This window comes from Lactuca sativa, chromosome 9 (genome assembly GCF_002870075.4).
Source record: "Lactuca sativa cultivar Salinas chromosome 9, Lsat_Salinas_v11, whole genome shotgun sequence".
Taxonomy (NCBI): Eukaryota; Viridiplantae; Streptophyta; class Magnoliopsida; order Asterales; family Asteraceae; genus Lactuca; species Lactuca sativa.
Genome location: NC_056631.2, coordinates 10,916,533 through 10,927,802, shown reverse-complemented (window position 1 = coordinate 10,927,802; position 11,270 = coordinate 10,916,533). Strand labels below are relative to the sequence as shown.

The following is an 11,270-nucleotide window of genomic DNA, read 5'->3' as shown; positions in this document are numbered from 1 at the left end:
ACTTCTTTTACTTTGAATTCAAAAATTCTTTTCACAGTTTTATTTTATCATAGAAATTTGAATATTAAACATTAGTTATCTTAAATATATATATAAAAAAAGGGTTTACGTAAAGAATGAGTAAAGAAGGAGGATAAAAAAGTAAAACAACACCGTGAGCAACGAAGGAGGCGTTGAAACTGTGAATATCGATTCTTGACCCAAGCAGAATTGAAGATGCGATTTGGATTGTCTGGTGTACAATTGAAGATCGAAGGAACTAAAAGGGGTTCGTTAAACAATGACAGTAGACGGAAATCACAGATGATACCGTCGGAGTTTATGGGTGCTGAAATGGAAATAAAGTGATCGACAAAGGATTTCCGATGGGCAGACGTAGTGGAACATGAATTGTTAAGGTTTGTTGTATAATAAAAGTTATTAATTGAATATGATTTTAATTTAGGTTAAGTTTTTTTTTACTAATTGGAGATTATTTAGCCAGATTTTGTGCTGAATATTTGGTGGATTTAGGTATATGTATAATGCAGGGGCATAATGAGAAAAGCAGTGAAAATCCGAGTAGAAAATAGAACAGATAGGACCAGGGCATGTGTAGCATCGATATACAAAACGAAAATATTGTTGGAATCATATTCTCTATACCATTATAATCATATTCTTTAGAATATGACCCATGATATACTGCTGTTAACTGATTAAAATGATAATTACATTATTAATTGTAAGGGAGATTACAAAAAGATGTGTGTTCTGAGCATTGGGACATGCTTCCTGAAGAGACACGTTCTGTATTGATTTTGCCTGTGCTTAAAGGGAACAACTTTCAAGACAAGATTACAGGAAAGATTATACTTTGATGATAATGTGTAACCATGTTCTAAGAAGAGACATAAGAATCAAGAAAAAAACATATTTTTTAACATTAATTAATACATAAAGAGCTTTATAACCAATTATTTATTATCCCTATATACTGTTTGTGGGTAGTGATGTGTGTATAGATAATCATTCCCATATAGACAAAGTCTGTTTATTTCTTGCACCGAATGAGCTGTTTGAATATAATCAAATAAAATGACCATTTTACCCTTGTGTATACAGGAGGCATAGGGGAACAACTTTCAAGACAAGATTACAGGGTTTGTGTTGTTTGGATATAGCATTAGTGATGCATATACTGACAAAGATAGAGCCTGGATAGCAGCAATTGCTAAAAAGTTTTGAGCTAATACTTAAAGTCCCTGTTAGTTTTTGAGCTAATGAGTTAAGCACTTAATGCCATATGGTTGTTACCTGTTGACTTAATTTGGACAAAATTACTTAATAGGTTAAGCCAAGAAAAACCTTGGTTGAATGTCATTTGTCTAAATTATTTTACCTGTTTAAATTATATTCATTACTAAATTAAGCATTACTAATCAGGAAAATTAAGCATTACTAATTTAAGCATTACAATAATGCCATTTGTCTAAACGCATCTAGACACTAATCATTTACCTGTCTACCTATTTTCATTTCTTCTTTTTCCCTCCAAAATCATGTTAATTAAAATTGATGAATGTTGTGAACCTACTCTGATTTATCAAGATTCCCTGTCTACCTATTTTCCTTTATTCGTTTTCCCTCCAATTATTTATTATCATCTCTTTGGTATACAGTTCCTCCTCGTGATGAAGGGTGGCTTTGCCCTGTTTGTGATTGCAAGGTTGACTGTGTTGACTTGTTAAATGATTCCATGGGGACAGATTTGTCCATCAACGATACCTGGGAGGTCAGTTTGGTCATTTTTTAAAAAATATTACATTTGGGTTTTTATAAAAATCTTGATGTTCATATCTTGCAGAAGGTGTTTCCTGAAACTGCAGTGTATGGGGATAAATTTAATGACATTTCAGAGCTTCGTGATGATTATAAAGATGACGATTATAACCCTGATGCTCCACAGGTAGCAGAAGATGAGGTGGATGTAGAGGATCCAAGCTCTGATGAGTCTGATGAATCTGATTTCTCTTCTGCATCTTCAGATTTGGGAGCCATAGCAAATAACATTAATAATTGTTTATCTGTTTATCAATCTTTTATTTTTTTATTAAGTTTATTTATGTAAAAATAATTGTAAATTGAAAGAAAAAACATTGTGTAAATAATAAGCATAAAAAAAGGAAAACACAAACGTGTTTGTGGAGGGAGGCGGTGAAACTGTTGTTGTGCATATCGACTATTCAGCTACGCAAAAAAAATTGCGAGTTTTAGATCGTATGATGTAGAACTGATGAACGGACAAATGTTGAAGGCTTTGTTAAACATGACAATCAAGAAAAAACTCAAAATTAACACATCTTTGATTTACATATGAAAGAAATAAAAAAAGACTGTTATACCCCTGCAACATATAAGGCGACTAACATAGTAAAAACAGGAAAATAAGCATCTTGCAGCTACAAATGTAAATGGTTCCTATCACTTTAAACACATAAAGACTACATAAATGATGCTAATTTTAAAAACAGTTCCCCGTCCTTTACAGAAGTCACAGTAATTGTCCTAAGTGAGAAAAAATAAAAATATGTTCTTGGCCATAAAAAAAAACTGCATGAATGGTCTCTTTAAAAAAGAGACATAAAAAAACAGTGTGTGGTCAATAACAAAAAAGATCTAGGTGCAAACAACTTGCATGAATTATCCTTATTAAAAAGGAACAAAAAGTATATTTGTGAATCCATATGATGTTTGTATGATATATTAAATAATAGGTAATTTAATAACACTATAATAAACTAATGTTAACAAAATAAATAATATTTTCATGAAATATATTAGGATTAATTAATCTAAAAATGTATAGTAATGTAAAAATAAGTGTAATTTGAAAAAAAAAATAATGTAAATAATGAGCATAAAAAGGAAAACAAAATTGTGTTTGTGGACGGAGGCATTGAAACCGTTGTTGTGAATATCGACTATTCACCTAAGCAGAATACACGGTGAACTTTGGATAGTATGGTGTATAACTGATGAACGGACAAATGTTGAAGGGTTAGTTAAACAATGACAACCAAGGAAAAAACACAAAATTAACAAATAAAGAGGATTGTATCCAAAAAATCACAAATAATAGAATAGGATAAAAAACAAAACTTTACGTAAGCAAACCATGAACCAAATCGTGTAACTCACAAATTACATATACACAACAGGGGCATAACAGTCCTTCTGGTCCACACCTTTCAAAGAATGTTGTATTGTGTTGTGCTTATTATTTCTGGAGTGTCTAAACACACATTCAATTTGTTTTTTCAGATTTGCTTGATAACAAAATCACAAGTTGCTCTTTGACAGGAATGCCCTTATAATTGAAAATAAATCCAAAGGCTTATCTATATGTGTTATGTATAGGCTTAATGTTGTTTTTGCTTTAGTTTTGTAATAGGCTTATATTTTTACTGCTTATGTTTCATATAATAATAATTGTTACATTCGATGAGTGCAAAGATAATATGAAAATTTTCGAAACTTAAGATAGCTATATATGACGATTTTGCCCTTATGAAGATTTTGCCAGTATTCATACATAACCATTAAAACATAGCAATAGACATGAATATATGAATGATGTATATGACAAAGTAGAAAGCTATATGATGTTTTTAAACAATCCATACAAAAGTTTTACAAAGTTTTTTATATAATTTTTAAAACTAAAAAGCCACATAATTCTTCTATCTATATATGTAATGTAAAAAATCATAAATGTTATGAATGTGAAAATAAATTGGAAGCAACAGGTGATATTTCAAATGTATATTTCAATAAAAACTAAAAGGATTCAAATGTATATATCAATAAAAAATGAGTACAAAATTAGCAAACTGTTGGGAGTGACAATTTCTGTAATGTTAGTATGATACATGGTCAAATTTAACAAAAATGACCATTCTGACACTGCTCATACAGAAATGACAATTACAAACACACAGACCACAGTTCATCCTCACCCGGGTTGATTAAAAAGGCACAAAGAGATATCGACACAGAGAGATAAAAAAGAATACATCAATGCTATATACGACAAAGTAGAATTGTATATGTTCACTCAATATGAGCAATAATATCTAGTATTGTATAGATTCAATTTTAGTAATTAACACATCAAACCTTGTTAACTGCTTATCAATCTTTTATTTTTTTTATTAAGTCTATGTGATACATCAATGCTATATGTTCACTCAAAATCCATTCTTAACATAAAAAGAAAGAAAACAGAATATGTGAAACCAATTACGAAAGTATTCTTGACAAACCATAAAATCTAAAAATTGATGTTCGACTTGAATGGTAAATAAAAAACGAAAAACTTAAAATTGTTTGAAACGTTCATAAGATCTCACTTCTCGACTTTAGGAATCAATAGTTGGGTGGACACAACAGTTTCCTTGATTCCAATGGATTTTTTTGAAGGTTTTGTTGATGACTCACAAACAGTATCTTCAAGATCGTAAACATCTACAAGTTTACGTTTCACATTGGTAGTTGGTGAGAGCAGGCTAGTGGTGTCATGGTTGGTTGATGGAGTCATTGAAATGGTATTTGGAAAAGTAGAGATAGGAGTATTATCAGCAACGAAGGAAGCAGAACCCTTAAATGCAAGAATTAACATATGTTAATGATTGACATAGGAGTAATGTAAAATGAGTGAAGGGCAAAAAAAGTAGGAAATTATACCTTAAAACCAATTGTATCCTGAGAGTTGGAATCTGAAACCACGACATTAACAGACTCAGTTTCAGTGTCCTATATGTAACAGTCTGTAAAGTGCAATTTAGATTGGTAAATATCAAGTATATAAAACATAATTTGTAGACGGATTAAGACTTATTTGTAGGTAAACCTGCTCAATGTGGTTTGCTTTTTCAAGCTTCTCGAGTGCAGAAATTATGTCAACATCATCACTTATCTTTGATATGTTGTAACTACGAATGTATTTTCTTCCAGCGGTAAAGCCTCTAACTATAATTTTGAAAGCCATTTTTCTACCAATAAGTTCATTGATCTCAACAGGAAAAGCAACAGTGTCACCCATCTAAAAAAAAGGAAATGAAACAAAATTAGACTTAAAATGTAGAAATGATTAGAATAAATTATGAATTTTATATAATGGATTTTTTATAATATATACCTTTTCATACTTTTCTATCAAATCTGATGCTGAAATGTTTAGAATACTTCTAACATCCCGATCAAACAGAGTAAGTGTCACTACTCCCACCAAGCCTTGTACTCGAATTTTGAGCATAAAACTAAGGTATTTAAAAAACAAATAAAAACCATACAAATTAGGTAAATACAAAAATGAAAGAATATTAAATTTCTTATTATACCTTGGTTCAGCAACTATGACTTGTATTTTGCACTTCTGTTGTGTACATACCCAAGATTCATTCTCAGCCACATGATCCATATGATTTGCCTGTTCAATGGGCATTTTATGAACCTTTCTCTTACAGTTCTTGCAAGCCGGGTAGTACCATTCTTGATTATCTGTAAACATATTAATTGTTCCAAGAATGATGGCATAACTCCCCTATTATTAGTAATAACCAATGATGTTGAATCAGGAAAATTAAGCATTACTAATTTAAGATTTAATAATGTAAATATACCTCATCTAATTCGTGGATCATGGAAATCTGGTAGAATTTAGTATTTTTCAGAAAGTCATCATGTACAGTATACATGATAGAAGACGTTGTAGCATGAGAACATGAAGAAGCCGATCCACTTTCTTTTTCTTTAAACCTGTTTACAAATAAAGTGTAAGCAAACTATCAATAAAAAATAAATTTATTTTAACAGTAATATATAAAGGACTTGATTGAAACGTTATCAAACTTTTTTTTGAAATCAATAATTTCTTCAACTTGCTCATCAATGAATAGCTTTGTTGCTAAATATGTGTTATTCACATATACACGCCCTGAAAAGAAAATGAAAAAAATCTTGGATTAAATCATTTCTTAGATAAACATTGAAAATGGTAAAGATAGAACATTGTATTAATAAAAGGACCTCGATAATCCTTCCACCTAGATCATTAATCATTGTAATTTCTGTTGGATCCATGAGCTGTAAGATAAAATAAAACATTCATTATATAATGGACAAAATTGAGAATGATAAAACAAATTAGATTTGAGAATAATAAGCAAAGTAATCAGGATACAATTTATTATTTATTCCCCTGTTTAGATAATTGATTGTGTAAGTCATAAAATATGTTTTCAAAATTACAGTTGCATCGACAATTTTTGTAATGTTAGTATGATATATGGTCAAATTTAACAAAAATGACCATTCTGCCCCTGCTCATATCGACTATTCAGCTACGCAAAAAAAATTGCGAGCTTTAGATCGTATGATGTAGAACTGATGAACGGACAAATGTTGAAGGCTTTGTTAAACAATGACAATCAAGAAAAAAACCCAAAATTAACACATCTTTGATTTACATATGAAAGAAATAAAAAAAGACTGTTATACCCCTGCAACATATAAGGCGACTAACATAGTAAAAACAGGAAAATAAGCATCTTGCAGCTACAAATGTAAATGGTTCCTATCACTTTAAACACATAAAGACTACATAAATGATGCTAATTTTAAAAACAGTTCCCCGTCCTTTACAGAAGTCACAGTAATTGTCCATAAGTGAGAAAAAATAAAAATATGTTCTTGGCCATAAAAAAAACTGCATGAATGGTCTCTTTAAAAAAGAGACATAAAAAAACAGTGTGTGGTCAATAACAAAAAAGATCTAGGTGCAAACAACTTGCATGAATTATCCTTATTAAAAAGGAACAAAAAGTATATTTGTGAATCCATATGATGTTTGTATGATATATTAAATAATAGGTACTTTAATAACACTATAATAAACTAATGTTAATAAAATAAATAATATTTTCATGAAATATATTAGGATTAATTAATCTAAAAATGTATAGTAATGTAAAAAAATTTGCCCTTATTAATATATCATACATTCGATGAGTGCAAAGATAATATGAAATTTTTTGAAACTTAAGATAGCCATATATGACGATTTTGCCCTTATGAAGATTTTGCCAGTATTCATACATAACCATTAAAACATAGCGATAGGTGATTATAAATTGGAAGCAACAAGTGATATTTCAAATGCATATTTCAATAAAAACTAAAAGGATTCAAATGTATATATCAATAAAAACTGAGTACAAATTTAGCAAACTGTTGGGAGTGACAATTTTTGTAATGGTAGTATGATACATGGTCAAATTTAACAAAAATGACCATTCTGCCCCTGCTCATACAGAAATGACAATTACAAACACACAGACCACAGTTCATCCTCACCCGGGTTGATTAAAAATGCACAAAGAGATTTCGACACAAAGAGATAAAAAAAGAATACATCAATGATATATACGACAAAGTAGCCATGGCAAATAAAGAAAATGTCAAAAGACCACAGCCAAATGTCAAATGAAATGCATCTGATACCAAACCTGATACCAAACCTGAATAGAAATCAATAGAAACAGTAGGGAGTGAATTAAACACTCACACTGAAATTGAAAAAAATAAGAAACAGCCACTAACTACTGGTTTCTTGTATGGATATATGCAAATCAAGCAAAGCATCACAGAAATCCAACCGGAAATCCTAGCTACATACTTTGTGCACATATGAATACCATGTTTTCTGATGATCAAAACAATAACTAAAGACATGCTAGCAAACAACAAAGCTTTTTTATGGTAGTTGGCATTACATCGAACAGTTAGCGGACATTATACAAATGGCATTGTTACAATGTGTTAAAAAAAAGAAGATAATTGAAAATAAAAGGAAATGCATCAATGGCCGTAATACTAACCTTATGTAGTTGTTGGGATGGTAATGCAGATTCTTAAAGACAGTTGATTCCAGCGTGAAGAAGACGAGTCGTGCATGTATAAACGAAATTGAAAAGAAACGACTCATGAATGTATTATAGATGTAATTGAAAGTAATTTTTGGAAATTATTACCTGCTATAAGTAAAAGACGAAGGATTACGCATGATTGATGCGATTCTAAACAGATTTCCAGCTAACATTCCATTTAAGTACAGGCCATACACAGAGAAGATTTTGTTCAAAGAAACCGATATGATTTTAAAATCGAATCCTTCAATCCACCGGGATATGATTTTGATATCGAATCCTTCAATCCACCGTTGAATTCTGCTCTGAATGCCAATCCTTCAAACATCATAACCGATATGATTTTGAAACCGAATCCTTCAATCCACCGTGATTGGAGGCTAATCAGTTGGCAAACGTATCTTTGATGTTCTGTATAAGGAGTTAATTGAAGAAACAATTTATTATGTACATATACGTGTGTTCAACAATTTAGCTGCATTCCATGTGGCATTCTAATACATTTACACGTGGAATATTCGAAAAGTAGAAAATTAAGGAAATGCCATTTGTCAAAACGCATAATAATTTGCCAAGTGTCAAAAAGATGTTGATTTATTAGGGGAGATATGTATAAAAACGGCCGATACAAAATATTAAATTTGTATTGTTGAAAAAAATATATACTTGCAATTATATAAGTTCGAACTAATAATAAATTTATAAAACCATATACATACCCGCATACAGTATCTTATCTTAAAAGCATATTAACTAGGTAATTGTTCGGAAAAATGATCTGATTTTGATTAAAATAACAAAAACTAATTGTAAAATTAGAGTTTGCAAAGTGTTACTAAAATTGAAATAACTAGGAAAGCAAACATAAAAATTTAGTAATTTAGTAAATATGAGAAAGAAAGGATTTAGTTGATTTTTACGGGTTAATAGTTCATATAATGCAATTAATTAGTCAACACTAATGTTGTGGCAATGAATTTGATAACATCAACTATATTCAGCAATTATCTTTCGGTATCATTATCTGGTTTAAAAATAAGTCACTTATTTTTTTATATAGCTCATGAAATTAAAATGGTCAAATGTCGTATTAATCCATCAAACTTATCGTGTTGGTTTTAAAAGGTTACTAAACATTTTTTTGCACGTTAAAGGAATAACAAGTTCATTTCCAAGGTGTGTTCATCAACAAACATTTTTGTTATTCTGATGGTGTTCATCATGTGTTCGAGAACATCGATTTTGCTGGTATGTCATATAATGAGTTTGTGGGTTTCTTGAACGATTCACACAAAAGAACTATGAGAAACTTTATTATTGTCAACCTGATTTACAAATCCCAAAAGGTTTTAACATTGATTTCTAATGAACTTCAATATCAAGAATTTATAGACATTGCTTATCGATGTGGAGTACAACTGCTTGTTTACATGGACCATTTTGGTACTACTATGCACGTAACTAAGGAAAATGTAAATGAAGATAATTGTTCTGTGAAGTCAAACATGTCAATCGAAGGGGGGGAAGGTATTGACCTAACTAACTTCATAAGTCCACAACAGAGCAGCATGGTAGGAGTAACCTATGAAGGAGTAATCCAGGAAACTGGAAATGAGGATGCTACAGAAGGTGATCCAAAAGATGATGAAGATGAGAATGTCCCAGATGTGAAAGGAAAACAATGTTTAATGAAGACATATCTTGGACAGCAGTTACCAATTCTAGGTATGAGGTTCACCAACCCTAAACAATTGAAATTCATGCTTTGTAATTATGTTATAGCAAATGGGTATCAATTGTACTTTGAAAAAAAATGACAGTAAAAGGTTATTAGTTAAGTGTTGTGATGGTGAATGCACATTTAGGCTCTGGGCGTCATGGATGAGTGATGAGCACTCATTCCAAGTTAAATCCCTTATCAATGACCATAATTATGCAAGAAATTTTAAGTTAGGGTCAATTGTTAATTATAGATAGATTGGTAGTCATTTTACCAGGGAAGTTCTTGAGAATCAGAAATTCAATGTTAGGATGCTAAAAGATGAAGTAAAGACTAAATCTGGCATAAAGGTTAGTATGAGACAATTAGGAGAGCTAAGCAACATGCAGTGTCTCTTGTTGAAGGTACCATAGTGGAAAATTATGCAAAGTTGTGGTCCTATGGTAAGGAGATAAAAAGTTCTAATCCATGGTCAAAAGTCAAGTTATCTGTAAACTCTATGCCAGATGGGAAAACTTACTTTGGTAGGATATATATATATATATATATATATATATATATATGTGTGTGTGTGTGTGTGTGTGTGTTTTCATGCACTAAATGAGGGTTGGAGTAATGGTTGTAAAGGGATAATAAACTTAGATGGGCGTTTTCTAAAAGGAATGTGTATTGGTCAGTTATTATGTGTTGTTGGTAGGGACGGAAACAATCATATATACCCAATAGCTTAGGCTGTAGTTTGGGTTGAAAATAAAGACAACTAGACATGGTTCTTAGAAAACTTGCAAGAAGATCTGCATCTTGAAGGTGGGTTTGGTAAGACATTGATTTCAGATCAACATAAGATATGTTTGTCTTCATAATGTAATACCCAGTTCCCGGTACGTATTTTAATTTAAGTTTTTGCATTTTTACTCTGGGACTCGACAATTTGGAGGCCCAACTCGTAGAGTAGATGTGAGTTTTGGGACGCGGGTGGAAGAGTCTACTCACCGAGTCAGAAGCCCCGAATCGACGAGTAGACATGTCTGGATGAAACCCTAAATTTGAGGGTTTTCACCCTATTTAAACACATTAAGTGGCCTCCACTCCAGCTTCCATCACCCTCAGACCCCATTCTCGAAACCCTAATCAGTTGTGAGTGTTCTTGAGCTATTTTGGTGTTATTTTTGTTATTTGAAGCTTGGAGAAGGAAGGAAAGGCTTGGAGGTTCAAGAAGAAGGCAATAGATCCAGAGTCTTCGTTGCATTTCCAGCTTGTTTGAGGTAAAAAACTTCAAACTTGACTTCCCATTTGTTAGATCTTCTTTAGGGCTTGAATCTTGTCATTTTTGGGGCATTACTAAGTCACTTTCGGGTGTAGAGTGTATAGTAGAGTGATGACTTCGGATCTTGAACCTTAGAGGGTTCTCATGGCATAAAGGTGTTGGATTAGTGTCTAAGTCCATAACTATTTTGGTATGTACTTGACCCGATGGTGCATGGTCCTTTTGGGTTGCCTTCACCAAAGCAACTTGATTGGAGAAATAAATAGAGAGAGAGGTTATTATGATTTATTAATATGTTATAAGAATAATATATTAA

The 11,270-nt window shown here is 31.4% G+C and overlaps 1 protein-coding gene across 1 annotated transcript; it reads right to left on the bottom strand.

The window, feature by feature from the left end:
- Positions 1-4,387: 4,387 nt before the first annotated feature.
- On the bottom strand, positions 4,388-6,123 carry LOC111881291 (uncharacterized). The gene is made up of 8 exons (XM_023877708.2): positions 6,087-6,123; positions 5,893-5,977; positions 5,664-5,799; positions 5,382-5,584; positions 5,180-5,300; positions 4,892-5,083; positions 4,726-4,794; positions 4,388-4,639 (listed from the first exon to the last, which is right to left on the bottom strand). The coding sequence occupies exons 1-8, from the start codon at positions 6,121-6,123 to the stop codon at positions 4,388-4,390; spliced, it is 1,095 nt and encodes a 364-aa protein (XP_023733476.2).
- Between the last annotated feature and the right edge of the window lie 5,147 nt (positions 6,124-11,270).

Bases quoted from the DNA above. Each gene is read 5' to 3' on its own strand.
- LOC111881291 (XM_023877708.2), bottom strand. From the start codon at position 6,123: ATGGATCCAACAGAAATTACAATGATTAATGATCTAG. The intron at 5,585-5,663 runs GTATATTTACAT...TACTAATAATAG, and splicing joins TGATCCACGAATTAGATGAG to GGGAGTTATGCCATCATTCT. The intron at 5,301-5,381 runs GTATAATAAGAA...TAAATACCTTAG, and splicing joins GTCATAGTTGCTGAACCAAG to TTTTATGCTCAAAATTCGAG.